This window comes from Trichoderma atroviride, chromosome 1, assembly GCF_020647795.1.
Source record: "Trichoderma atroviride chromosome 1, complete sequence".
NCBI lineage: Eukaryota > Fungi > Ascomycota > Sordariomycetes > Hypocreales > Hypocreaceae > Trichoderma > Trichoderma atroviride.
Genome location: NC_089400.1, coordinates 2,784,584 through 2,811,026, shown reverse-complemented (window position 1 = coordinate 2,811,026; position 26,443 = coordinate 2,784,584). Strand labels below are relative to the sequence as shown.

The 26,443-nt window shown below is 50.1% G+C and overlaps 11 protein-coding genes across 12 annotated transcripts; 4 read left to right on the top strand and 7 right to left on the bottom strand.

The window, feature by feature from the left end:
* Window positions 1-3: 3 nt before the first annotated feature.
* Window positions 4-1,626, bottom strand: TrAtP1_001043 (uncharacterized protein). Of its 2 annotated transcripts, XM_066110836.1 has the most exons (2): window positions 1,313-1,626; window positions 4-1,248 (listed from the first exon to the last, which is right to left on the bottom strand). In XM_066110836.1, exons 1-2 carry the CDS (start codon window positions 1,451-1,453, stop codon window positions 604-606), a joined length of 786 nt encoding a protein of 261 aa, XP_065966909.1. In that variant the 5' UTR covers window positions 1,454-1,626; the 3' UTR covers window positions 4-603. The 2 variants fall into 2 exon arrangements, with proteins under 2 accessions (XP_065966909.1, XP_013946446.2); XM_014090971.2 differs by having other exon boundaries at window positions 4-1,626.
* A 460-nt stretch (window positions 1,627-2,086) lies between these two features.
* Window positions 2,087-2,548, bottom strand: TrAtP1_001042 (uncharacterized protein; the record flags this gene model as incomplete). Its single annotated transcript, XM_066110835.1, has 2 exons — window positions 2,087-2,349; window positions 2,521-2,548. The coding sequence occupies 2 exons, from the start codon at window positions 2,546-2,548 to the stop codon at window positions 2,087-2,089; spliced, it is 291 nt and encodes a 96-aa protein (XP_065966908.1).
* Window positions 2,549-3,750: 1,202 nt separating this feature from the next.
* Window positions 3,751-6,305, bottom strand: TrAtP1_001041 (uncharacterized protein; the record flags this gene model as incomplete). Its single annotated transcript, XM_066110834.1, has 2 exons — window positions 3,751-3,761; window positions 6,131-6,305. 2 exons carry the CDS (start codon window positions 6,303-6,305, stop codon window positions 3,751-3,753), a joined length of 186 nt encoding a protein of 61 aa, XP_065966907.1.
* Window positions 6,306-7,693: 1,388 nt separating this feature from the next.
* TrAtP1_001040 (uncharacterized protein) lies at window positions 7,694-7,858 on the bottom strand (the record flags this gene model as incomplete). The annotated part of the gene is made up of 1 exon (XM_066110833.1): window positions 7,694-7,858. One exon carries the CDS (start codon window positions 7,856-7,858, stop codon window positions 7,694-7,696), a length of 165 nt encoding a protein of 54 aa, XP_065966906.1.
* A 1,704-nt stretch (window positions 7,859-9,562) lies between these two features.
* On the top strand, window positions 9,563-11,729 carry TrAtP1_001039 (uncharacterized protein). The gene is made up of 3 exons (XM_014090969.2): window positions 9,563-9,942; window positions 10,001-10,266; window positions 10,331-11,729. The coding sequence occupies exons 1-3, from the start codon at window positions 9,846-9,848 to the stop codon at window positions 11,210-11,212; spliced, it is 1,245 nt and encodes a 414-aa protein (XP_013946444.2). The 5' UTR covers window positions 9,563-9,845; the 3' UTR covers window positions 11,213-11,729.
* Window positions 11,730-13,043: 1,314 nt separating this feature from the next.
* TrAtP1_001038 (uncharacterized protein) lies at window positions 13,044-13,730 on the bottom strand. The gene has a single exon (XM_066110832.1). The coding sequence runs from the start codon at window positions 13,727-13,729 to the stop codon at window positions 13,370-13,372; it is 360 nt and encodes a 119-aa protein (XP_065966905.1). The 5' UTR covers window position 13,730; the 3' UTR covers window positions 13,044-13,369.
* Window positions 13,731-15,728: 1,998 nt separating this feature from the next.
* TrAtP1_001037 (uncharacterized protein) lies at window positions 15,729-17,154 on the bottom strand (the record flags this gene model as incomplete). The annotated part of the gene is made up of 3 exons (XM_066110831.1): window positions 15,729-16,061; window positions 16,161-16,486; window positions 16,551-17,154. The coding sequence occupies 3 exons, from the start codon at window positions 17,152-17,154 to the stop codon at window positions 15,729-15,731; spliced, it is 1,263 nt and encodes a 420-aa protein (XP_065966904.1).
* Window positions 17,155-18,249: 1,095 nt separating this feature from the next.
* On the top strand, window positions 18,250-19,365 carry TrAtP1_001036 (uncharacterized protein; the record flags this gene model as incomplete). Its single annotated transcript, XM_014090966.2, has 1 exon — window positions 18,250-19,365. The coding sequence occupies one exon, from the start codon at window positions 18,250-18,252 to the stop codon at window positions 19,363-19,365; it is 1,116 nt and encodes a 371-aa protein (XP_013946441.2).
* Window positions 19,366-21,317: 1,952 nt separating this feature from the next.
* Window positions 21,318-22,292, top strand: TrAtP1_001035 (uncharacterized protein; the record flags this gene model as incomplete). The annotated part of the gene is made up of 1 exon (XM_014090965.2): window positions 21,318-22,292. One exon carries the CDS (start codon window positions 21,318-21,320, stop codon window positions 22,290-22,292), a length of 975 nt encoding a protein of 324 aa, XP_013946440.2.
* Window positions 22,293-23,203: 911 nt separating this feature from the next.
* On the bottom strand, window positions 23,204-24,581 carry TrAtP1_001034 (uncharacterized protein; the record flags this gene model as incomplete). The annotated part of the gene is made up of 2 exons (XM_014090964.2): window positions 23,204-23,996; window positions 24,145-24,581. 2 exons carry the CDS (start codon window positions 24,579-24,581, stop codon window positions 23,204-23,206), a joined length of 1,230 nt encoding a protein of 409 aa, XP_013946439.1.
* Window positions 24,582-25,058: 477 nt separating this feature from the next.
* TrAtP1_001033 (uncharacterized protein) lies at window positions 25,059-26,320 on the top strand. The gene is made up of 3 exons (XM_014090963.2): window positions 25,059-25,508; window positions 25,736-25,941; window positions 26,008-26,320. The coding sequence occupies exons 1-3, from the start codon at window positions 25,356-25,358 to the stop codon at window positions 26,069-26,071; spliced, it is 423 nt and encodes a 140-aa protein (XP_013946438.1). The 5' UTR covers window positions 25,059-25,355; the 3' UTR covers window positions 26,072-26,320.
* Window positions 26,321-26,443: the final 123 nt, after the last annotated feature.

Genomic DNA, 26,443 nt, shown 5'->3' with positions numbered 1-26,443 from the left:
AAGGCTGGTGCCTGGAACCCATGCATCGTAAACCCAGCCGTTTTTCTATATTTAGCCATTTGTTTTTTCGAGAGCAAACGAGGAACAAGAAAATCCCCGTTTTTTCCGAGGCCGGCTCAATCAGACTCACGTTCCGCTCGCGCACTTGCTTGAGCCGCCAAAACTTAAAATTGAGCTGCAACGGCTTTGTGATGTGGGCTTGGTGCTTCAGATACAATGTCAATGTGCAATGGTCCTCCAATATGGCATGATCACATCATGGAAGATCTGTATATTCGCTGAAATGACAAGCCAGGGGTATCCATCTACATCTACGTCATCCACCAGACCGGCGGAGCTTAAACTCCTTTTGCAGAGAACTCCATACAACGGCCAAAGACTTGGCTCCATTCGAAGCAGATTGGGGAATTACCAGAGATTCCAGCAGTTTCGGCATCCCAAGTCCCTTGCAACAGACAATGCTTGTTCGACGGATCAGCACATCATGTCCCTCTATCTACCTATCTAGTAATCCATCTCCATGAAATAAACATGCACCCACGGGAGCTCGCCTTCTCTCATCTTCATATCCAAGTCTCCTCTCGTCAGTCTCTGACCCCAAACTTATAGGTCCTCGTCCGACAGGTCGCCTGGGAGAGGCAGGTTCTGGAGCTGGCAGTCACCATCAAAGAAATCGGGCGCCCTCTCACAAATATACTCTTTCGTCTTGAGGAGCAGATGCTCATATTCAAAGGTGTGCCGTGTGACACCCACCGGCAGGTCTTGTTCGAGCGGAACAATGGCTATAAAGGCGGGATCCACGTCGCTGTGATACGGATCGGTGATGGTCATCCTGGCCTGCGCAATAAGATCCAAGGCACGGAACCAGCCGTCTTCGTCGCCCGAGGCAAAGACGTGGCCCGAGCCATGGGCCACTGCAGCCACTGCGATCCAGGCATGGGGCATGGGCGAAACGTACTGGGCTGCAAAGTCGCGGAACTTGGAGAGCGAGAAGTCGTTTACCTCGTGCACGTCCTCCAGGGACAACCCGTCACGTACAATGTTCGACATGGACGTCTTGGTTGGTAGTGTGTAGTGGGTTTCCCCGGGTATGCCAGGGCCATTAATCTTGAAAAACATTTTCAAAAGGAGATGCCCAGGTCTCGGGGCTGGTGAGGCGTCCATGGCCAGCGGGATTGCCAAAGGCGTGCAAGGGCAAGCTATGCAAACGGCCAACGTCGGGGGGCGTATAATAAAGCTACAGCGCGGCTGGCAATATACAAACATTAGTTAAAGGTAAAGTGCTGGGTAGGTAGGTATGATGCCCTCTCACCTTAATGGGTAGCGATGGGCGATGCCTGGCTGGAGTCTGATTCAGGACGCGGCTGTTGTGAGTCTCGACTGTGAGGTAAAGATTTCTCGACTGTGAGGCAAAGATTTCGGATCTGTACCGGACTAATGACACGAGGACCATGGATTTTATCAGTCTTTTTTTCAAGCAGGCAGCCACATGGTATGTAAATAATGCGGAAGCCCATTTGAGATCTGTGCGTTGGAGCTGAGAAGGTGATGTAGGTACATGTAGGCTTAGCGCTTCAAGCACGGTCCATATCAATCTGTAATGGTCCTCTAATATAGCATGATGACTTCGTATATCAACAAGATTGTACCGTATCAGTCAGTGTTAACAGTACATGTACCCAATTCACTATTACCGCATCCAAGTCCATCGCGGCATTGGCAATCCTTTGCTCGACGTATCATTCTCCGGAATCAGTGCACCATGTTCCTCTATATCCCTGGTCATTCATCTCCATGTTTTGACCTCTACTCCCGGGGGCTCGTCTCCTCTCCCTTGATCTTGAAAACGTCATGGTTGACTAGCCGCTCATAGAGTCTGGACGGCGAGACAATTCCTTCCATTTCGGATCCTTCTCAAGGTAGGCTCATATCCCCGGGGAGAAATCTGCGAGTTTGTAGATATTCGACTCCGCTTCAATGCAGGCTCGCATCTTTGGAGGGGGAGATGTGCGACCTTGTAGACGAAGTTAATTGCGCCAGCCATCTCGTCTTGATCAAGCGAAACAAAGGTTATGATGGGCTTTAATTAGTTGTCCTTTGACATATTAGCCAGCTTGTGCTGCGTGGCAACAGCCAAGGCATAGGACCAGATGCCGTCACTGTCCGGTTCGAAGACGTAACCGGTATCGTCGACCACTGCTATCCAGGCTGGAGGCATTGGTGGACTGAGCCTGGTCGCGCTGTTGAGAAGTTTAGAGAGCTGGAGGTGGTGCGGCTCGAACTTGGTATCCCCGGACTCCAGGTGCTCGTCGTCTGCGAAGACTGATTCATGACTCGAGGTTGCGAAGCCTGCCGCAAAAACACCAAAGGTCTGTCGAAACCTGGCGAATTTGATGATTTATACGGTTTGTATGTACAAAAGAGAATGTGTGTGTGCTATAAAAAGCTGCCCAAGCAAACGGGTTGGGCTTGATATATAAGGTGGCTACTCAGCACAAAATAAACGCGGGAAATGCATACGCGAGTCTTGATTCTGTGAAGCAAACATCTCGCAGTTGCACCGGACGAATAGCATAAAGGTCATGGGCATCACCTGTCTTTTATAGCGGAGTTTGATGTTGGCAGCTTATATGCCAAGCAAAAGAAAGTTGATAATATCAGAACTGGTGCGGTGCTAAGCGTGCGTCTAGTTTCAACAAAACTCCATCCCATTCGCATCGAAACGTACAAGGATGGTTGCTTGCTTGATTTCATATCAGAATTCCGGTTTTGTTGATAAAGAAAATATTGGGGTATAACGACTCCCCTGTCCTTTAATGTCCATATCTCAGTAGCCAGCAAGAACCCTACAACCCAGGCCTATAACATATCTGAGAGCAACAGAATGGACAAACGTCATAATATTTGCTGCGGAGCAGCTTATAGCATGTATGATGGCAATAACGGGGCGGAATCATCATGTTGTAGCGTGTTGGTTAATATTATCGATATCTGTGATACTTGTTTAGTAAAAAAGCATTATAGCATTGATCTATAAATTGCATTCGCATCTTCATAGTTATTTATTGTCTTAGGCATACTTCGCTATATCATTTTCGCCTGCGACTATGTCAATGCCATATACACCAGAATCAAGGAGGTAGTATAAGGCTCAAGCACCCCGTCTTGTTATAGATGGCATACAAAACGCAGAAATAACAGGTGGTCGAATGAGTATGGAGAAATTTGTCTGGGTGTTGGGTACACCATTTCTACCATCATTAGCTGCACATCTCCAGTGACAGTGCATGAATACCGTTCCTATAAGTTTGGCCGCCCAACCGGAACTTGGATATTGGCTGTCTCCGATGGGATACAGAAATAACATGTTCATGGGTCCTTTTCTTGATGCTAACAGGCATTATCTGCAAAGCAACATTGTGGCACGTCGCTGAGTCAAGACGCGCAGACGGGTAAATAAAAAGGCAGGCAAAGGAACGCAGCTACGCCTAATGCAATGGCACCTGAGTGATGGCCTTTAACATGCCAAGACGAGATGGACAAGTCCGTCTAAAGAATGTGAATGCACATCTCCCAACTACTGCATACCTCATCGCGTTTGGCTGCTTGCATACGACTTGTGAGTGTGCAGCTACCCGAGAGCTTGACAGTTGGCGATATGCCATGGACCTATCTAAGTCCCCTACTTCGTACAGAAGGAAAGATGGGTTTGCTTCAACCGAGAGAATAGATTTACTGATAGACTAATCACTACACATCTACTATTACTTATGATTGTCACGAGTCAGTTTTAACCTCATCTTGGTAGATGCAAGCGAATCTACATAGTTTTACGCGGCCGATGTACTTACTCTCCCCCCTTGAAAAGCCACGACGACGTCTCCCTCTCACCGTGAAACGTGCTACAGATGTCGGCCCTTTCCGTAGCCGAGGGGCCCAGCCATACTACAGACTCCCAAGATCCGGGAGATGCAACATCTTCAACAACAAATCGTAACAATAACAGCAACGAAAGAAAGTCTCCCGTCAAATTCAAGCAAAACATGGGCTGAGACACGTTGCCGACTCCAACCGACGCCTAGCTTCAAGGGATGGCGTAGCAATAGGCTACCAAGTGCCAGCTAATGTATGTGTAATACGAAGTCCGAGTTAAGTTGTTGATTTGGAAGAGACAAAAAAAAAAAAAAAAAAAAAAAAAAGCTTGTGCCAAGCGAAAGAAGGGGGAGGGGTTTGGGAAATACGGCTTATTGGTTCTCTTTGGGAAGCAACCTGAATCCATTATCACGAGATGAAAAAGGGACACAACTAAGCTTTATGCGCCCGACCTTTGTTCATAATATCCCTCACAAATGATCGAGTCTAATCTGCTGGTTGTCGCAGACAATTGGCCTAAAAAAAGGGCAACCCGCGATGCAAAAGGCCGTCTCACTCGCCCTGCAGGATCAGCCATTCACAAGCAAGAGGCAGGGACAACGTTAAAAAAAAAAAAAAAAAAGGTGTCATCACAGCCCACTTGCTCATCCCAAAACAAAGCCTTTTTTCTTCCTCCCCCTGATAGACGGAAGACACAGAGAAGCGTTTCGTGTGAGGGAGCAAAAGGCATATGCCTGAAACACTCCCGGATAAAAGATGTTGGGCTGCGTCAAACCAATGTTTGAAGATGATGACCCCCCGACACCTTGGCAGAAAGAAAAAAAAAAGAGAGACGAGCCGCCTTCTTTGTCTTTTGTATTCTAACCCCTTGATCATGAAAGAAGTAAAGAAGGAGACAAAAAAAAGAGAGAGCTGCCTGTCACCTGCTGTGAGACGCAAATAGTAACAATGGGATTATTTAGCTGACTCGAAGAAACGAACCATATGCGGTCATGCCCGACCACGGAGGTGTAAAAAAAAAAAAAAAAACAGACGACAGGTCACCCAGTAGGTAAAATGGAGTCAGCAAGCCCCCCCCCCCCCCAGCGGTGAGGCCGTGAATACGAGATACAGGAAAGTAGGTACTCGTTGCCAATGTGTAAGTGGTCTGTCTCGTGAAAGAGTCAGAAGACTGCGCATTAGTTTTTGCCAGCTGGTTAGCTTCGAGTTGAAGCGATGAGACGCCCTGCAGTTGACAACTATCAGCCTATAGATGCGCGTTATCAGTTTTGACTTACACGAGGAGGTCAAGAGGACAAGAAGGCTTCACGTAAATCCTGCCGGAGTTTTGGTTGCGGCTCTACTACAGTATCTGGGTCTTGCAACCTGGTGCGTGCACGGCATAATCGGGGTTAATCTTTTCAGGTAAAAGAAAAAAAAAAAAGGCATGATGCAATTCAATTGATTACAAAAAAACAAGCCGACGAAGCGAGATGATACCCCATATCCCGTTTTTTTTTTCCTTTTGTGCCTCGACAATCTCGCTGCATTCTAGATTTGATGACTACATGTATTGGACTAGAGCCCGGCCCTGGCTGGAATGCGCTGCACTCCGTACACACAACACGGTGTTTTACGCGCGTCTGCATCCGAACAAGGCCGAGCAAATCATACAACGAAAGAAAGAGAAACGATCAGCAGGGCAAAACAGTGAATAATACCGCAACCTAACACACACAGAGAGAGAGAGCCACAAAAAAAAAAAAAAAAAAAAAAAAAAAAGAAAAAACAGAAAGAACTTGCGTGTCGCTGCAAACCCCTGGACTAATGCGCACAATGCAAAAGTGGTCACGCTGCATGCTGAAATCTGAAATTGTTTGGGACCAGGTAATCTTACAAATTCCTACGAGCCAACAACGAACCGTCCATTTGGGAAAAAAAAGTGAAAAAAAATGTTCCGTAGCAGGCTATTCAAAAGCTCGGCCGAATCTGGTAGTCGCCGTGCCGGGGTCGCAACATGCGCCGCGCATTAGCATTGGCCGAGGAAGACGGAATTGAGTTGAGCATTGACTTGGAGGCTCAAGCTTCATGTTGTCAAGCACAGCCACACTCGACCGAGCGTTCAGGAAACAGCAGAGATACAAAGTCAACCAGAGTAACTGATAAGAAAGCAGTAAACTACAGTTTGAACAGGACTTTGTAAAGGATTAATAACGCCGTTGCGGGCTAACAGCGTGTCCGTGTGAATACGAAGGGGGCCACCACCCATAACCCATACCACCTCCAGCAACGACAATGGTGCCGCCGTGCCGTGGCCAGAGCAATTGGAGCAGGCGAGCAGGAAAATCGGCACGAGAAAAGGGCTCGAGCTCTTTGGGAGGACATACTTGGAGAGGACTGTAGGAGCCAGTGGTCACGGGAGCAAGTCTTTGAGCCCTGGACCCTGGACGCATTGGGTTTCAATGTTCTTTTTTTAAATCTTCTGGCTCTCTTCTCTTTCATCTTGTCGCCTCTTTGGGAGTCGGAACGAAAGAAGGGGGCATTTTTGGCTTGGCATACCTGAAAGCTCCTCTATACCGGTACTTGGCGCTTCGTGTCCCGGAGATAGCACTCATTACATGTACATTAGCACTGCAACTACAGCACCTCGTACATGCATGAGTAATATAGACGCCCGACAAGTTGCGCCTCGTGTTGCGGGCTTTTCCGTTCTTCTCGTGTACACGAAGAGGGCCAAGGGAACAACAAAGAGAGAGAAGAGCGAAGATGGGTGGTGTGTAAGTGAGTGGGCGAGGCTAGGCGTCAGTTGCTGTCGGTAGTTTAGCAGTTTGGCAGCGTCTGGAATGCCGACGCATGAGCCCAGAGCAAAAACGCTCGTACGAGCAGTACCCCATACAGCAAGCCGTTGGCTCAGATTGGACGAGAAGGTTGGGACGACCGAGATACAGTTTTCCGATTAGGTCCATCAAAAACCGCACAGACTGTGCGCCAATCCGTGGACTGTGTGACACTTGAAACTCGGGTTAGTCAATTGTGCCTGTGAACAAACGGACGTGCCCTTTTCCATGTTGTCATTTTTGTGGTCATTTTTGTGGTCCAGATCGATGATTGATGGGGCCTGCTACAGCTGGTGTGACGATGACAACTTCAGCCACGGCGTTTTAGAACTGATGGCGGAGTTGCTTGTTCTTTTGTAGTGCAGCTCCAGTGGCTTGAAAGACATCGATCGAACCAGACCCATCATCGGAAAAAGAAGGTAAAGAGAAGAACAACAACCCCAAAAAAAACAAAGAGGCTGATGTGATGGCCGAAGCTAGGCAGCGTTAGTAACCTCACCTGCATGAGATGCGATGACACCGCATCAGCTAGAGGCAGAGATTCGAAGATTCGAAGATTTGGTGTACCTGGAATGCTCCGTAGTGTGGTAGCACGCTGTATTAGGCCGCTCGCTATTGAACTGATGGGCACATGTCGGGGGTGGAATATTGGTGGGCTGGTGGGTTGATGGATGGTGGATTGATGGATGGGCCACAGTGGGCGTGCAAGTGGCATCACCGTGCCGAGGCGCTTGTCCGATACAGGCTGGTTGCAGCCGGGGACCAGGCGGCGGGGTCTCGCACCGGCGAGGGTTCCAACGGGTCGCTTACCTGTACATGGCTGTGTATGGGGAGCGCGCGAGCTTGACAGGTACCGCTGATGCTTTTTTTGGTATACGAGGGGCCGCGGTACATGATATCAGCCGCTCTGCTACGGACAAGCTCGTATAAGTAATTGGTACTTGTAGTGTCGTAGCAGTGGTATTGAATTGACTACTGCTTTGCTGCTAATCATTAGTGAGCTGCTAAAGGAAGTCAATCAGTCGGTGAAGCTCAGCTGAGCTGATGATCTGGATTGGGCTGGGCCGAGCCCCAGAGCTGGCAGATCCGGTGGCAACAGGCTCGCAAGACGCGCAGACCGAAAGGGCTCGAAAGCCCTTTTGCTGGAGCTTGTGACGATCCCCATTCATTGTTCCCTCCCCCGGCGATCCAGCACACTGTGACACGCTGTCGTCGGCGGCTGCCTGTCATGCAGCTGGGCGACGACGCCGTATCGCACTGCTGCTGTACAAAGTCTGCAAAGGGTAGGCTACAGTACATGTAGCCGTCCCCCTAGACCGAACGAGGCTCTAGAACCCTGCAGCCCTTTTTTTCTCTTTTCCCTCGATGGATGGGCAGTCCATCAGGGGTAAACCCGCCCACCAATGACGTTGTTGGCCCTTCCTTTATCAGCGCCCAGACAGCGGAAATTTTGGCCCCAGGTCGTGGTTACGGGGTGGTTGGATTTGGAGTTTGGCGGGCAGGTAGAGAGAAGCGGCAGGGTACCTGCACATGTAACCTCCCTAAAGCAGCAGGTCGACTTGTGTCAGCGGCTTGCCAACGGCGGTTTCGAGTGCGTGCAAATCGCTGGGCGATGATCGTTGATTGACAGTTTGAGCGGACCGAGAACGGGGGCAGCAAAAGCGTTTGATCGAGGGCTTTGTTTGTTTGTTTCGTGTGGTGGATGGCCTGGAACTGCTGTCTTGTGCGTGTCGCAAAAGCTCGCACGGGCACGTGTGCAATCTGCCGCCCTTTTTTTCTCTCGTTCGTTCTGTTAATAGGATCATTAGTAGCATGATGGGATTGACCCCATATTCCAAAAATACGAGTCTAACGTGTGGGCATGACTGCGAATAAACGACTGCCGCACTCGTTACGCGTACGAGAGGACGCTCTTCGTGTAGATACTCCGTATCAAGTACGTACAAGTACTTCAAGCTGTAGAAAAGGTGGTGCTGTGCTCGAGCGGCTGATAACGGAGGGAGGATGAGCGCCGACGCCACGTTGGATCTGGCAACTGGCTATGCCTCATTGACGAGAAAAGTATGGGCGGCTATGGCTAGCGGCCTGCTTAGCACCGTGGGCAGTGAAGGATGGATGGAGCCTGACACGAGGTCCATTTGGGCTCCCGGCGACTCGGAATTTGGGGGAGGATACGATGCGCTGGTTCTTTGTCCGTCGTGTCTGTCCGCGTCGTGGCTGTCAAAGGTACATGCCACCTGCAGCGTCATATCAGCAGTACGAGAAAGCGCACTGCGATGCTAGGCCCAGCGCCACCAACACGAGCCAAAAGCCGCTGGCCACCGTTCTGGACCCTGCGTCGCTCCACCGGGCGGACTCGAGATAGATGCGAGCCGAGGGGCTGGGCTCTTGGCTTTGGCTCTGGGGCGCCTTCTCGTGGGCGCTCAGCCGTCGCTGGCTGGCAGTCTGTTCCTGGGCACGGATTCACTGCTGGTTGGCCACCGCAGCGGCAGGGATGTGATGGACAGGGGCAGCGGCAGCAGCATCTCGTAGTACAAGTACTGTCTGCACCAGTAACAGCGCTTTGTGCTAGCGAAAAGCGCAGAGACACTGAGCGCCAGGGGCCCGGCGCGCCATGCCTCCCTCGCTGTCGCCCAGGCTTGGCCCTGCAGGGATTTGCGACAGGGGATGCGCCAAAGGATGGTGGGACCCTGGACTGCCTCGACCAGATTCGGCCCAGTCCCCCACAGCGCCGCTTTGCTGCCTCCAGCCCCAGGCGGCTGTACTGCTCGCACTGCTCGTACTACTCGCTCCGACTGCTGCGTACATTCCTATAATAAGACACGCTGCTCACCACCTCGTTCTCAGCCTTCTCTCCTCTTCTCTCGTCCCTCTTAATAATTCCATACTTTCGCCAAAAGTCTGTACAGACCCTCTCGAGCCCATCAACCTCCTCGAGCCGCCTCCTTCCCCGAGTCTTTCTTTGCGCAGTCTCTCGCTACTCAGCCTCGGATTGACCGACTATCGCTTGGTTTCTTTGCAGCCATAATCTTGCAATAGGTGTAATCGCTTCGACTCATCTATAGTCACCCGCTTTTTTCTGTGTTTATACTCTTCTTCACTTTGTCAATCCGGGTATATATAATATCGTCAACCGTATAATCAACATCTGCAACCATGCACTCCAAGACTTTCGCTGCTGCCGCCGTGGCCCTGGCCGCTTCCACTCTGGTCTCTGCCCAGACCTCAACCGACTGCAACCCTCTCCAGAAGAGTAAGTGACCGATATACAGCTTGATATCTCGAGAACCAACACTAACAGCATCTCCCAGCCTGCCCCAACGACCCTGCTTTCGGCAAGAACTCTGGCGACTGCGACTTCACCAAGGGAGCATGCGGTAACTTCGATTCTCTTCCCGGCACCACCCTCAAGTACAACGGCAACGGCGCTGTTTTCTCCATCAGCACCGAGGCTGAGGCTCCCACTATCCGCACTGGCAAGTACATCTTCTTCGGCCGCATCGATGTCGAGGTCCAGGCCGCCGCCGGTGTCGGTATCGTCACCTCTGCCGTTCTCCAGTCCGATGATCTTGACGAGGTATGAATCATTTGAATGCTCCATTTGCCAATGTCAAACAGCGTGAACTAACAGACGACTCTAGATCGATTGGGAGTGGGTTGGAGGCGACAACGCCCAGGCTCAGACCAACTACTTCAGCAAGGGTAACACCGCTACCTTCGACCGTGGTGCTTTCCACCCGGTCTCCAACCCTCTCAGCTCGTTCCACACCTACTCTGTTGAGTGGACTTCTGCCGGTGTCACCTGGTTGATCGATAACAACGTCGTCCGTACCCTGACCGCTGCCAACGCCGAGGGTGGCGCTGCCGGCCTTCCCCAGACCCCTATGCAGGTCAAGCTCGGAACCTGGGTTGCTGGCCGCAAGGATGCTCCTCAGGGCACCGTCGAGTGGGCTGGTGGCTACACCGATTTCTCCAAGGCTCCCTTCCTCGGCTACTACAAGAGCATCTCCATTGTCGACTACGCTGGTGCCGATGCCCCTACCTCCAAGAGCGTCAAGGACTACATTTACAGCGACAAGACTGGCTCCTGGCAGAGCATCAAGGTCGAGCTCGGTGACGGCAGCGACGACAGCAGCAGCGACAGCACCTCGTCGTCTGCCCCTGCTTCCACCAAGACCTCTGCTGCCCACACCAGCGCCAAGGCTTCTTCCACCGATGCTCCCAGCTCCACCGATGCCCCCAGCTCCACTGATGCTCCCAGCTCTACTGCTGCCCAGGCCACCACTTTGGTTTCCTCGACTCCCACCACTAGCAAGCCCACCTCTGGCGGCGCTGCTGGCAACGGCACTGGCTCTGCTCAGCCTACCGGATCTTCCAAGCCCTCTGCTCCCCCCTATTCCCCACAGCGCTGGCGCCCGCAGCCTTGCTGCTCTCGGCAGCGTCTTCGCCATTGGCGCTGGTGTTGCCTTTGCTCTCCTGTAAACGGGATTTCCAACCCAACGAAATCTACCCCCTTTCTTTGATTCGCTTTGTGTACTTATTGTTGCGGGCATGAAAAGCATGTAGATGGGGCGGAAACGTTTGCGTTCGGAGAGAAAGAGCAGACCAAGCTAATACTATACAAATTCGAGTTACACACACAACACCGCTGTTTGTTTCACTGTACATCTGACAACGGACACGAACATGTGGCAAGTGCTTGCTGTTCTCGACCGAGTATCACAAAAATTTCCCCATTATTTTCCCTCTTTTTTATTTTCCCTGCAAATTATTCTGGAACGAAACGCTTATAATGATCTATTTTTAATGGGGAGGTCTGCTCTTCTTTCGACCGAGCTGATTTCTGGTAACGACGTTTGCTTGGATTGATGAAGAGAACAGGATCGATGATATATTTGTTTTGGTGCTTTTTTACTTGCTTTTGATTTCGCCTGATACCTATCCTTGAAGTTTGTTGGCTTGCCTTGTTTTTTTGGAGCAAAATTTTTTTTCGGCGCATGCCCTTTCGAGGTATTGCAGTAGCCAGTATGTAGAATGAAGATAAAAAACATTTTATAAATCTTGAGCCTGCCCAACTGTAATGTCTATTTGTGATTGCTTGTTCCTCGTGTGTTCTGCTTGTCCCTGCTCGTGTGCTGTCAACACACCCTGGATGCTAGCTAACTGTTACTGTATCGTATCTGCGTGATTATACGCACAAGGAACAAGGTGCTTGTTAGCAGTCCCTGCCTTATCTACGGCCAATTTATCATATCTTTGCAAATACGTGTGAATACGGGGAACGGCAGCAGTTCATTACGCACAACCGCGGAACTACTGTGATTGAGGTCAAGTGTCGACTAGTCGGTGCTAGCCCGGCCAGCATCCTCCCCCGCGCATTAATTAAAACGAACGGGACAGGATTTAGGCCCGAAGCGGACGATGCGATGCAGGGGTCCGGGGAGGAGAAGCTGTTCAATTTCATTTCCTTTTGGTGCCTGCCAAGATTGGGAAGCGCCTTTGGCGGGTTTTGGTTTTTGGTCCCCTGCTTTTTGGGATGTTCCCTTTTGGGATGGTTCGTTGGGTGCTGCAGTGTAGGTGTGGTTAGTATCCAAGTACATGTATCCATCCGATACGAGAATTGGGAGATGAGGAATATTGGTCTTGTTCATACAAAGAGACAAGAAGAGGGAAACAGAATAAAGAGTAAAGCAAGTAGAAGAGAGGCTGTGCTGGGCGAATGACTTAATTTAGCCGTGCATGAGTGAGGTGAGCTGTTTCTTTTCTTTTGATTTCTATAAATGACCTGCATGAACCATGCGCGTAACCTGCCAGTTTTGCAAGGATGCATTTTTATCATCGTGTAGTTGCCTGTGCCTGTGCTGTAGATACGCAAGCGTGTTATACGAGCCAAAAAGTAAGACTTTGATGACTGGGCTTACGAAATATCATGTTTGCAGTGTGGTAAATAACCGCTAGCCATGCGGCGTCAGACCACACCTCCTGAAAACGCCTGGATTACCTGGTACTTGCCTCATTGGGGCAAAACAGAGGACGAGGGTGTTTTTGGGGCGGATATACTTGTACTGCTATGTTGTATGTTTTTTTTTTTTTTTTTTTTTTTTTTTTTTGCATGTATGTGGTAGGCGCGTATTTGCGGGTTGGCGGCACGGCTTGTTACTGGGTATTCGGCACGAGGGGAGTTGGAGTGGGAACGGGGGCTCGGTCGAAAGCATGGGTTTGTTTATGTAATGCTGGAGTTGTTGCTTTATAGGCGCTGGTTACTTGCAGCGACTTGGTTTGGTAGTAAAGGCGGATTAATAGATTGGGACTATTACCAATATCACCTTGTGCTGGACAAGACGATTGTTGGCCCAACACTGACAATGGTGATGGACTCTCGCTCTATGCGGAGTAGGGCATCTAAGGCGGTTGTCATGAGGGCGGATGTTGATACAACACGTTACTACCTACTTCGAAATGTAAAAACAAAAAAATAATAAATAATTACTACTGTAAAGAAGCCCCGTGGGTTTAATGTATGTGATTTCTTGGACAGCAAAGCTTCAGCTGTCACCTGAGCGTTTCAGTAGAGCGAATTAAAGGGCCATAGACTCAAGGTAGCTCAGTAAGGGGCCGTTCCTCTTCATCACCATCTCTATGTAATGATCGGAGCTTGTTGTTTATTTAAAGCCAAGAAGCTAGAAAGCCAGACCGCCTTCGAAATCCATGGAGAAATCGAATTTTATAAGGGTCCAGCTGAAGAGCCCAAGGGCTCCATTAAAGCCAACTCCCCCATACTTGCCCTTCTTTGGCGCCAGTACATGTACGGGGAACACCTTGCAAGCCAGGGCTTTTTCGGCGTCCGGACGAAGAAGCTGTCCATAGGCCGCTACTGCAAGCGATCGAATCGAACTACTTGTACTAGAAGCCTGTGCTACTAGCACCGGTGATGCTAACAGTAGCTCTTCCAGTTGCGCCGAGCGAAATGCATGGGTGGCATGAGTCATGGAAGCCCAGAGGTTATTGATCTCGGCGTTTGGTAGCCACGGCGGGCTCATCATCTCGCTATTGCTTTCGTCTAATTGGGGTTCCCGTGCTGGGGCGCACCGGGCACCTTTTTGTGGCTGCTTAGGCACATGGAGTCTGCTGCTGCTGAAGAATCCATAACATGGCACATGGACCGTTGGTGGCGCATCGTATTTCTTATTTGGGTAATTGGGCTGCTGGCTGTGGCGTACAATGGCGCACATGATTTCTCAGGTGATTGCTTGTAAGACATCCATCTAGCCATTGAACCAGGGGCTGGGTACAGCTCTTTTATTGATTCGGCCTTTGTGGCCTACTTGAGCCTGTATAACTGAATTTTAGACTTTAGACGAATATTGCGATACCCAAAGAGCAGCAGATACTTTATTGTAGATACACATTTAGGAGACTGAGACTGTCCTGTGATGGTGATGATAGCGAGATCAAGCGAGCTTGTGTATGCCGAAAACTACATGTGCTGTACATCAACCAATGTGCGGAATATCAGCTCATGTTTATGGTATCAACATTGCCAACTATCTAGCGGTACCAACTGCCTGCCACTGATATACGTTCTTAAAAAATCTTAAAAATATCTTCAACACAGTATCATGGAGTAGCAGCATGTCAAAAAGAGATCATCCAATAAAGTGTTATGAATCAGCAGATAGAACACGTCGTCTGAAGCTCATCCAAAAGGCTACAAGGTTCAGCCCGGTCGGCTAAATCAATTTAACCAAAGCCAGATGGATCGTTTAGGTGGCTCAACAACAATACGGTTCTTTTTTTTTTTTTTTTTTTTGGCCAAGAGGCGGGATCTCGAGATCTTGAGGAGAGCATATGGACAGTTTCACGTGTTGATGAGAAGAAAGGGTAGCTCGAGCTGCTTGACGAGTAGTATCACAGTTGGCATAAGACTCGCCCAAGCACGCGACTGAACCAGTTGACAACATCGGTCCCAGGGAAGCGTTTGCATCGCCCGGCAGCCAAATAGCATACGGTGATGCTACCTGCAACTCAAACACTGTTGAATCACCAATGTGGAGGCTCAAATTCGCGTGGAAACTCCTCCATCGCCCGATCAGGATCACCGGAAAGATACCCATACCTAGAGTTTGTGAAGGAACTCAATGATCGTGGCATACGTAAAAGCGGATTTGTCGGGCACATGCCTGAGATCCAAACTTGACACGGAGGAAGAAGAAACCGGCCCACGTCGGGGTCTTGGCCATTCGTCTTTGTTCATTGTGACTTGCAAACTTGCCGGCTGAGGCCTCGATCCAAGGCTGTCCAGCCCGCCCTCAGTACCTAGGCGGCAATACTGATAGGAAGTCAATCGTGATTATGTGGTACGGAGTTGGGAGTGGTAGTTTATGTTGGAGGTTTCCGTAAGCTCCATGTGGTTTTTTGTGGTGGTGCCTGCAGATTTACCATGAATCAAGGTATTTCCGCAGTTTTTGAAAGGGTTTGTGCATACAAAATTGCTAAATGACGTCCGCGAGCTTGTCGTAATCTACATGGTTGCCTGTGTGTATAGTGTCTAAGATATCCTTCTCGTATGACGTTGGGATGCGTTGTTGGTGTACGCCGACTATGAAAAGTGCGAGCTATGAAATTGCCACTGTACTTGTCGGTATCAATATACTTTTCGATTTACATCTGCTTTCATTTCAGTTTGTCAAACTGTCTGGGCAGAGAATAGTACAATGTGCGATGGTTGTTATTATGAGGCTTCTCTAGCCATGGCCTGAGTAATACGAGCTACTCCTTTACCTCAGTGCTCCTTTTGTAAAAATTGACCTTTTCTTTAGCACTTCTCTCTCCTTAGGCATCTAACTACAAAAGGCTCTTATAACAAGGCTGTAATATATATATATATATATATACACAAGAAAGGGATAATTGTTCCTTTAGTGGTGCTTCATAGAGTTGTTATAAGACGAGTATATTTAAACCTGATTCTAGGGAGTGCGACACTATTGTATTCATCTTGGGCTGTCGGTAACCATCAACAACAAGAAGCGTGCATCTTCAGAGAACAACACACCAGTCACCTGGGTCCTTCTCGGCTCTCACACCTACCGCGTCCCAGGCGTCCCGGACCGCCTTGACTGCATCGACGCCGAATTCCTTCGCGATGTCGACGGTAGCGTCGGAAAACTGAAGGAACGTGCAATTTGCGTGCACTTTGGTTCGCAAGGCCTTCCACCAGATCTGCCCAGCCCTTTCCCAAGAATAGCCCCCCAGTGCCTTGGCAACAAGGTAAAAGGCCTTGTTGGGAATGCCAGAGTAGATGTGAACACCGCCGTTGTCCTCGTATGTTTGCTGAAAGTCCTTCATGTTGTCTACTTGAGGATCTTTTCCCTATAGAATAGGTTAGTCAACCATCAATGTAGTTACATGTAGGCCAATCAGCCATCAATGAATAGGCACTTGGATTTTGTGCCTTTGATGTCAACTTACAAAACGAGGATCGTCGTATGCCGTGCCAGGAGCCTTCATGCTTCGAAGAGCGACGCCTTTGACGCCGGGAAGGATGCAGTCTTCGCCGATAAGCCAGTCGGCGTCTTTGGCCTTCTCATCTTGAACCTTTTGCTTGATCATGATGCCGAATACATCGGAGACGTGCTCGTTCAGTGCGCCAGGTTGGCCCTCGTAGTTGAGTGCAGTCGTGTACTCAGTAACAGCATGCGTTAACTCGTGCCCAATGACATCGATGCATCCGGTAAAGTTGCTCAGGAACTCGCCGCCGTCCCCAAAGACCATTTGTCGCTCTTCCGAATCCCAGACTGCGTCCCTGTTAGCCGGATAGTATTTTCAGGAGAGGGAAAGGGGGGGATGGGGGCCGTTTACAAGCATTTTCGTATTGCTCGCCGAAATGGATGGAGCTGATTATATCAGAATTCTTGTTGTCAATAGATTTCCAGCCAAAGTAATGCTTGTAGAATTCCAAAACAGTCCCGACGTTGTCGTAGGCCTCGTTGGCTCTGTTGTCCTTTGCCTCCTTGTCGCCTTCCGCCCGAACGAGCTTTCCGGGTAATTTAGCTTCACTTGAGACATGTCCAGCATCATAGATCATTCGATGAGGAGAATCTTTTGGGCGTCTTCTGTCCGTCACTCTGTCCGTTACTGGCTGGATAGGTTTTTCACCAGACACCCTTGGAGTTGAAGCGTCGCGGGTGTGCTCCAGTGTTCTCAACGCGGCTGCTCGAGATGCCTCATCCGCATGTTCAGACTGCGATATATGACGGAGCACATGGGCCGGAATAAAGGGGTCCGCAGCAGAGCGAGGCCGAGGACGACTATTGTGCCGTAAGCAGTCCTTGCGTTTGACCATGACTTGTTGGTGAGAAGAAAGGCAAGCTCGAGCTGCTTGACGAGTAGCATCAGAGTTGGCAGAAGACTCAGAAATGGCCTTGAGAAGGTGAGGCGGAACGACAAAGCAGCGATGAGCCATGGTGATATTTGTTGTCAAGAGAATATGTAGGTGAATAGGTATATTGTAATTGAATATATGAATATACTGGTGAGGATTAGGATGATGAGAGAGGAAGAAGAAGGCGAAGAAATGGAAGAAGGACGGGGAGAAGGAGGTTTTATAGAGGTAGGTACCTAATGGAAAGGCTTCTGCGTTGAGTGCCACCAACGAGGGTTGCCCTTCCCCTAGGTATACGAGTGGCACATGCCAAAAGACAAGTTCTCGCAAGGCGGAACTAATAGAGTAAATGGCAGTCTTGTCTCAAGAGCTTTTTATAGTGAAATCCCCGAGGCTACGTCTGCTACATCTGCTACATCTACTGTATCTGCTACTTCTACTACTTCTGTTACTTCTGCTATAGCTGTGGTGTTGCAGAATTGAACTAGGATGCTGCAAGACTTTTCCCCAACTACAAACATAAACCTGTTGTCGGACAGAGTACTACAGTGGTAGGTGTTGAGTGGCCAGCGTCACTAACGGCTCCAGCGCAGCATTTTGCGTTGCATAGCACCTAAATGGGACATAATGATAGGACATGTAACTCAACGTTGTTGAGGTATCGGCGCGGAACCTTGTCTTTGCGTAGAATTCGGCATCTTCAACCTCACTGTTATTAGACGATCTAGGCGATCTACCTATACCTACCTTCAATTGGTCATACTATAGAACTGCACGTGCATTTTTAGAAAGAATCTCTACTGCGACGCGTAAACAGCAGCAGGCAGGTGGTACAGCTGTGTTGGACGTAAAAGAGCCTTGGAAGGAACAAGGCGCTCGAAATAAAGTAAAAGTAGAACCGCAATCGATTGAGGAAGGAACGGCCGCACCCCGAGGCACCATGGCAGCAAAATTCTTCTCAGCAGCTCGTAAGTTCCCACTCGCAAATTTCCACTCCCAGCATTTGCTTTTTGACTTCAATGTTTCTCGCCTGCAGCACACCATACCTAGACACCTAAACCATCAATCCCACAACGATCTGCAACCGCCTATGGTCATCACAAGTAATAATCCCCAGCGTCAGAGAGTGCAGACACGCAGCTTGTTCATACGGAGAATCACGAGACGACAGACCCGATGGCTTCATCCACGTCCTTCAAAAATACCACTGGTCGCACTGGTAACTCTATGGAGATGCAGTTGTCGCCTTGCGCAGAAGAACATCAAGAGACATCATCTCAGCCGTCTCCTGTCGCCGCTGAAACGCCGGCTTCCCCAAAGTACAATGAGATCCGACTTCGATACCGGCTTTCGCTGCCTACTATGAGATCGCTCTCTACGATTGAGAAAGCGCCTGATAGACGAAAAGTTCTCCAGACGGCATGTCTAGCAGCAGAGTTCCGGTGTTTCCCTATAAAGCCAGAAGAGAAGAATCTGCTGAGAGAAATAAACGATCACACGGGAATCCCTTATCCCATCACCGGAACTGCCACTGAGCCGTGGCAAAAAGTGTCGTTGCTCGTTCAGATCGATCTTCTGCGAACAGGATGGCCAAACAAGATATCAGCCAATGCTCGTAAAGAGCTACTGAAAGAAAGCGGCCGAATATACACCGTATTAGACAACGTGTTGAGATGCTTGGCAGATATTCTTGGAGAGAGAGAAGACGGTCGAGGAGTGACTGTTACTCTTGATGTCCTGAGGAGCGTCAAGGCAAAGATTTGGGAAGGTACCGATATGGAGCTGCTACAAGTAGACGGAATCGGTGCGGCAAAGATGAAACGACTTGTCGATGCAGGTGTCAAGACTATCAAGCAACTCGCTGGATTGGAGTTTTATCATATTGAACGATTGCTCAGTAGGAACCCACCCTTTGGACATCAGATGATCCATCAACTGTCGGGATTCCCACTGCTGCATTTGCACCTTGGTGCAGTTACGAAGTATACCCTTCTGCAAGATAATCGTCAGAACACCACATCAGTACTTCACCCTCCTTGCGTGGTCAGAGTCGTGTTGGGATTCGCTAATGAAATCATGCCAACGTGGCGTAAACGGTGTCCATGGACGACTTTGGTGATTGAAGGAGAGGATGGGCGGCTTCTGTGGTTTTGGAGGGGAAGCGTAAAGAGGATCGAGAACAGCAAGATTATGTTTGCTCGTCTGGATGTCAAAAAGGGGGAGAGCATCAAGGCAACTTTTGCCTGTGAAGAGATAGTAGGAACACTCATACGATCTACACTGGCCGTCTAGGGGTGCCATTTCTTGGGGGAAAAGCGCCCACCAATTCGAATCTAACAATTTTTTGTCATTTATTTACACCACTCCTTCCCCATGTATCGAACAAAGTACCGGCAGGTTGTTGACTTGCCAGATTTAGCCATGTAACCAAAAACAAACCAAAAACAAACCACCAAACAAATAGGATGATGAAACCTGGACAAATTGCAAGGGACTTCCCGTCGCATTGGCTTGCAGTCGTTGAGACCCAATGAGCAACGGCCAATCTATTCTTACTGTAGCGTGGATGCAGGGCAAACAGGCTTGGATGTCACAGTCCCTGACAACTCACTGCAACTAACTTTCAGCCGCACTCATCCTGGCTAGCCCCTCTGTAAGAAGGAGGAATTGGACGCCGATTTCTATGAAAGAGAGAGAAGCGAGCCCGACAAAGAAGAAAAGAGAGGAAAGGATACGCAACACAAAAACAAACATCAAAAACGATTGGCAGAATCCCTGACTCTTTGCTTGGAAGAGTATCCGTTCTCAACAACACGTGAGGCTTGAGCTGCCTGCGTGCTCATCTCCTGGGCTGTTCTTAATTCCCGGCGCCCAATTCTGCCCGATGGCCTCTAGTGGCAATCAATGCATCTCAGCTACATCTCTATCTGTGGTTGTCTTTGGAAAACATGTCCCGTGGCCCAGAGCGCCAATACGATATACGATAGTGTTGGCGAGAAGCAACCCTCTCGGCTGAGGCTGGCGCTTCTAGTCTTCCCGCTAAGCTTAAGTGCAGCTCCACCGCGACAGCCGACGGATCGATGAACTTGTCGCCGGGCTCTTAATTAACACGGCATGAGGGCAGCCTCCCGGGCGTACAGCAAGCATTTCATTCACCGGCTCAATGTTTGTACACACTGGCTCAAGTGCTGGTCAATGAACTGTTGGAGATGGCGAGGCGATAAACGGTCTATTGGCAAGCTCTGCCTCTTTTCCTCGAGCTTGGGCGAGGATCCGACTGCCGCTACTGTTGTCGGCATATGCATACTTGAAAGGTAGTCTCATAGTGGGCTCCTTGGCAGGCAGATCATCCGTAATGGTCTGGCTCAGTCTGGGCGGCAGTTGACCATCACAAGCATCAGGGGAGCTAGAGCAATACCATGTCTCGCCTATAGGCAACTATCCAGCATCTGTCTTGCACTATTCCCAGAACTGTCTATCAATGTCCACATGGCCCCCAGGAGCTGAAAGAATCGACCCCGCTCTAGCAACTATTCTATTCCAGCCTTCTCACGAAAAGGCATCGGCCGTGGTATCGCCAATGTTAGCAATCCCCGCCACCTCTACCGCGACTGGCGAGCATAATGCACCAAGACAGACCGCCTCGCTGAGAGGCGAGCGGATAAACAAGCTCTCCACACCCTCATTTTCTGGCGTCAGTGTCCCATAACTCATTGGCTTAGCAATGCCACGGAAAGCCGTTACGCTGGACTGCATGAAACTGGGCAGCAGCGTAAGCCACGTCTTGACTGTGGCCAGGGTGTAGGGCTTCTTCTGACAAGCTAGAAAGAAATACTGCTTGGCAAAATGGGCTGAGGATTAGTGCCGGTATGGGTCTTGTTATGACTCCAAAGGGTGCACTAACATGGGCCTTCACCAATGAACACTGGGTGCGCATCGTTTGCTTTTTGACCCCTGGGCAGGATGGCTTGTTAGCCCATGATGGCTTCGGGGGAGGCTTGAAATGTGTGTCAGTCTAAGCTGCCTAGTCGAGCTGAGAGAAGCTGTGTGAGAGAAAAGGGAAATTGTTGAGAGCTCTTTATTCCTTGTCTAGTCTCATATAAAAACGGCGGAGAGGTCCTCTTCAGCTACAAGACTTTCACTTCCCAGCATTTCTGTAGCTGAGGGAGCTGCTTCTTCTCAACACAAAAGCCTCTGGTCTTGTCAATTGTTCACATCAAGACATCTTTAGGATTCTCTCGACCATGCCTCCTTATTCTGCTCTCCTCCTGGCTGCGGCTGGGCTCGTTGCCGCCGAAGGTTTAACGGCAATGAACCTCGGAGACGTCCTCGGTCGAGGCGTAACTGCTGCTGGCCTGGGTTCTTCAGCTTTTGGCGTCCACGCAGTCACTGGTACCTGTGGCATCGGAAACACAGATTGTGATACCGGCTGCATGCCTTTGACCGGCATCTGCTGTGGCTTAGGCAACGGCGCTTACTGCGACATTGGCTTCGCATGCGTTAGCGATGGCTGCTGTCCCGTTGGAAAGGTGTGTACCGGCGAGCCTTCAGGCTGCGAAGGAGACCGTGACCTTTGCGGCGAGTTTTGCGTGCCAAAAGGAACTTGTACTTCAGGAGGAGGTGGAGGAGGAAATGGAGGAGGCGGCAGCGGGGGCGGCGATGGAAGCTGCCCTACCGGATATGAGGCCTGCGATGATGAATGTATGCCCAGCGGCAGCGTTTGCTGCCACAATGGGTACCACTGCGATGCTGGACAAACATGCACTGCTGATTTCAAGTGCCAACTCGGCTCTGGAGGCGGAGGCGGTGGCGGCGGTTCTGGTGGCGACGGCGGCGACAACCAATCTTCATCCCCTGGCGACTCCTTCACGAGCAAAGGATCTGGCGGTTCTTCGGGCCAGCAAACCAGCTACAGCCTTTCACCGGATCCCGAGCCAACTGCTGCTCCCACCCAGTCAAACCCCTTTGGCGGATCCGGCGGCGACGACAACACCTCCAATCCCTTCCCTCCTGCCACCTCGGAGGATAGCCAGCCCAGCCCTACCGATACCGGCTCGCCCTTCACTTCTGATGCTGGCCCTGCCATCACTTCTGACGTGAGCCGCCCTACCACGACTGCTGCTTCTCGCCCGACCAGCATCAACGGCGCCAACGGCGATGCAATTGGCTCTTCCGGCTTCCTTGTTGGCCTCCTCGCCTTCATCCCCTTTGTTCTATAATCGGGGTTTTCGCTGCGGCGGCTTGAGATTGTGAAACATTGAGGACATGTTCTTGAGTTGGTGCTTGCAATAATGAATGGGAATTCAAATCTTAAAGACAAGATGCCTGGTAATGATAATGGAATAACAGTTTGGTTGGATTGAGATTGAAATTTGAAATGATACCTTTATTACAGTCGAGAGACTCAGTGCCCAAATGGCGAGATAGTCGAGACTTGGAATAGCTAGTTATTAGAGATATATACAATTCTAAAACCATAAATTACTCTTTGTGATGATCACTTTGCTTTGTGTTCGACCGAATATTACCTTTTTGTGTTGATCAACGTTTCGTTTATTTAGTTGCTTGCTTCACTGATTCACACTCACCTACATAAAGACTCATTGGCACTTTTTATGTTTCTTTTTTTGACTGATATTTTTTTCAAGCAGCCCCTTGTCTTTTTGTCTGTGCGGAAAATTGGTATTCGCCTATTCATACAAAACGTCGCAGTCGTCTTCTCCCACGGCCCCCCCTCCTTTTATGATATAGGTAGGTAGTATTACAAAGCTAAAAAGAAGAGCGAGATAATGTGGTATTATGATGTAAAATGTTTAGGAGAGGAGGGTTAAGAGAGAGAGAGAAAATTCACAAACACATATGCGACCAGAACCGCAAGGAACGCCATGTCTGCCATCCCCCCCTAAATCTTCGCTTTTTTTTTTTTTCAATTAATGATACGAGCCAACAACACCTTCCATGCCCTAGATATGGCCTGCCTTTTGCAATGTTCATAAGGTAATCCTGTGGCCCCTTATCCAGCCTTAATGTGTCACTCTTCAAAAGATCTGTTGTGCTTTTTCTTTATATATGGGTGGCGTGGCGCCTATTGGTTATACAACTTTTTTTTTCTTGTGTTTTTTTCTTCTCTTTATTTCTTCCCTGCAACTTGGTTAAAGCTCTCCAATACCTTGTCCTTGAGATCTCCCTTGTTCTCTTGGGCAAATTCTTCTGTTGGCGTCTCTGCAGATGGAGTAGCACTTTCTGTTTCGCTGCTGGAAGAGGGCGAGGCGAGCTGCTTAGCCAGGACCTTTGCCTGAGCTTCGCTGACTTTGCCGTACACGTTGAGACCGGTGGCAATCATGCCGCTAATGTCGCCAACGTTTCCAGGAACAACTACGGCCGTGCCCTCCTTGGCAAGCTTGCCGAAGGCGTCGACGTACTTCTCGGCCACTGTCAGACTCATAGCACCCTGGGCTCCGTGGGCACCCTTGAGGATGCTTGCAGCCACGGCGTCAATACCCTCGGCAGTTGCTCGGGCTTTGAGCAGGATAGCTTCGGCTTCACCATCGGCCTCGTTGATGCGCTCGGCACGCATAGCCTCTGATGCGAGAATGACACTCTGCTTCCGACCCTCGGCAATGTTGATGGCACTCTGACGCTGACCTTCGGACTCGAGAATCTCGGCACGCTTGGAACGCTCGGCGGTAACCTGGCGGTGCATGGCCTCCACGACGGCGCCAGGGGCGTGAATATCTCGGATTTCATAACGCAGGCACGTAACTCCCCATGCTTGAGCCGCTTCGTTGATAGCAGCGGTGATGTTGGTGTTTAGCGCGGCACGCTCCTTGAGGACATGGTCGAGAGAGAGCTGGCCGATTTCTGATCGCATCGTGGTCTGGGCGAGCTGGGAAATGGCATATTCGGCATCTTCAACTCCGTAACTGAAGCACAGTCTCCGTTAGTATAGATCAAGTGGCCAAGTTTTCCCTCCTCTTCAGACCCCAAAGTGTCTCATATCCTACTCTCCGAACAAGTCCGAGGGGGAAGCGAGAATGGCGATGAGAGAGAAGTAAGCCATGTGCAACTCACCTAGCCTTGTACGCATCAAACACTCGCGTATACAGAACACCGTCTAGATCTAATGTTACGTTGTCGGCCGTAATCGCACTCTGGCTCGGAATCTCAATGGCCACTTCCTTCAGACTCTTGACATATGCAATCCGATCAATCACCGGAGCTAGAATCGCCAATCCGGGCTCCAAGATGCGGCTGAATCTTCCCATTCGCTCGACGATCCATGCCGTCTGCTGTGGCACAAATCGTATAATGGTGTTGGCAGGCAACCGAGGTTTCTGGAAGTACGAGGGTAGGGGACCGCCGAAGCTGCCACTGTTGCCGGAGAAGCTGGCGGGAAGAAGAGTGCGCGAGGATGTCGAGAAGGAAAGATGCGATTGGGGGCGCAGAAAGAGGGCCGTGGTCGTTCTCCCTGCGCGGAGGGCGGCCCTGGGCGGCGGTAGTGAAGGCATCGTGAGATGTGAAAAAGGCGAGCTTCGAGTTATGCGTGTGTATGGTTGGATGCCTTGCTCGATAGCCTTTGGTCGGGAGATGCGAATTGCTCGTTGGCTTTGCCTGCGAATCGCTGCTTGTGCGCCGAAGTAGTGCAGGCCACTAATTGAGGTATCGCATAGATCGCAAACGAGATTGGCGGAGGGAAAAAACAAAAGGAAAAACCTCGACTGTCGTACGAGAAGTCAATGATGGTGTAGGTAGATGACTACGATTTGTTCTGCTCAGCAAATGCAGCCTGGCAAGGCACAGCTTCTATGGAGTAGCAGTAGCTCTCCGAACTACCCGACGTTTACCCGCAACGCAGCACCGCCCATACGCCGCACTATCAGCCCAGCAGACAATCAGCTGAGTACCTCAGGCCAGGTACCTTCCAAGCCATTCCGTCATCTGTTCTCCCTGCCGCCTGCTGTGCGTCTTCGTTTTCGGCGGGGCATCGTTCCTTGGCTTTCGTTCTCCATTCACAAACTGCCCCGCGCCAGGAACAGCTGCGCTGCACCCTTTTTTTTAGGTATATCAAGACTTGACGCCGACGATTTATACGAACCGCTCCCGACCCTGACCGACAGATCCTCCGCTTTCCACGGCGCCAGATTCCGTTTGATCGCAGAACCAGAAATACACGCATCCACGAAAACAGCTGGTACGCAGGTATTATTGCGCTGCGTAAATATCGAGTACAAACAACGAAAGACGCATCGCCGGATCGATAACGAAAACAGAAGACAAGGACAATGTCTGCCAAGGTCCCGCGCAACTTCCGCCTGCTGGAGGAGCTTGAAAAGGGCGAAAAGGGTCTCGGAGCTGAAGCTTGCAGCTACGGCTTGGAAGATGGCGACGACCTGCTCATGTCCAACTGGAACGGCACCATCTTGGGACCTCCTCATGTAAGACTTGACTCAACCGCTCTGGAAACAAAACACATTGTCTCGGCATCTACACACGGGTTGAATGTTTGAATGTCGCCGTATAAGTCGATGCACAGCTAGTGATTAGAATCCCGCTGCGCTGGAAGAGAAGCAAAACACGACCTCATCCCTCCCTCAGCTCCGAAAGCTGTTTCGCCAAATTGAGAATCAGGAGAAGAAGCTAACCTTCAACGTCGTTTCTGCAGTCCGCACACGAGAACCGCATCTACAGCCTGAAAATGCACTGCGGCGAAAAGTATCCCGACGAGCCCCCCTCCATCCAGTTCGTCAGCCAAGTCAACCTCCCCTGCGTCAACCCTCACAACGGCGTCGTCGATCCGAAGCAGCTCCCCTGCCTGGCCCAGTGGAAGCGTGATAATACCATGGAGATGGTCCTGATTGAGCTGCGAAGGTGGGCTTTTCCTGCGAACAATCAAGAGTATAGGACTGCAAGATCAAAGCTGACTCAGCGTCATAGATACATGGCGTCTCCGGCGAACAAGAAGATCCCCCAGCCTCCTGAAGGCTCTACATACTCATGATTCCCTCAGGAGTTTATCGAAGAGACTACAGAAGACAAAGGCGGAAGGACGTTCTAGACGGGAAAGCGAAAGGGCCAACAGACATACGTGGAGACCCCTCCTTCAGCCAAACAAACACAAATCCACATCAACACCACCACGCACAAAGAAGTCACGTAGCAGGTTTTATTAAAGCTCAAATCATCCCATTCATATCTCACATTCAGAGTTTGGTAGCACGAAAATCATAATTCACATTCCAAATCGTCCACTTCTTTCTAAGGAGTTATTAACTTCTTTCATATCAGTTGCGCCATAAGTCGATGCTACATGAAAACCAACTAAACATGAAATTTCGTACTCTTTCCCGCTCACCACCTAATCCAATCAATC

What these genes read in the sequence shown, in the direction of transcription:
- TrAtP1_001043 (XM_066110836.1), bottom strand. Translation starts at nt 1,453, where the DNA reads ATGGTCCTCGTGTCATTAGTCCGGTACAGATCCGAAATCTTTGCCTCA. An exon ending in GCCCATCGCTACCCATTAAG is followed by an intron (nt 1,249 to 1,312) that starts GTGAGAGGGCAT and finishes GTATATTGCCAG; the next exon opens with CCGCGCTGTAGCTTTATTAT.
- TrAtP1_001039 (XM_014090969.2), top strand. Translation starts at nt 9,846, where the DNA reads ATGCACTCCAAGACTTTCGCTGCTGCCGCCGTGGCCCTGGCCGCTTCC. An exon ending in CTGCAACCCTCTCCAGAAGA is followed by an intron (nt 9,943 to 10,000) that starts GTAAGTGACCGA and finishes AGCATCTCCCAG; the next exon opens with CCTGCCCCAACGACCCTGCT. An exon ending in AGTCCGATGATCTTGACGAG is followed by an intron (nt 10,267 to 10,330) that starts GTATGAATCATT and finishes AGACGACTCTAG; the next exon opens with ATCGATTGGGAGTGGGTTGG.
- TrAtP1_001038 (XM_066110832.1), bottom strand. Translation starts at nt 13,729, where the DNA reads ATGAGCCCGCCGTGGCTACCAAACGCCGAGATCAATAACCTCTGGGCT.
- TrAtP1_001033 (XM_014090963.2), top strand. Translation starts at nt 25,356, where the DNA reads ATGTCTGCCAAGGTCCCGCGCAACTTCCGCCTGCTGGAGGAGCTTGAA. An exon ending in CCATCTTGGGACCTCCTCAT is followed by an intron (nt 25,509 to 25,735) that starts GTAAGACTTGAC and finishes TCGTTTCTGCAG; the next exon opens with TCCGCACACGAGAACCGCAT. An exon ending in GTCCTGATTGAGCTGCGAAG is followed by an intron (nt 25,942 to 26,007) that starts GTGGGCTTTTCC and finishes TCAGCGTCATAG; the next exon opens with ATACATGGCGTCTCCGGCGA.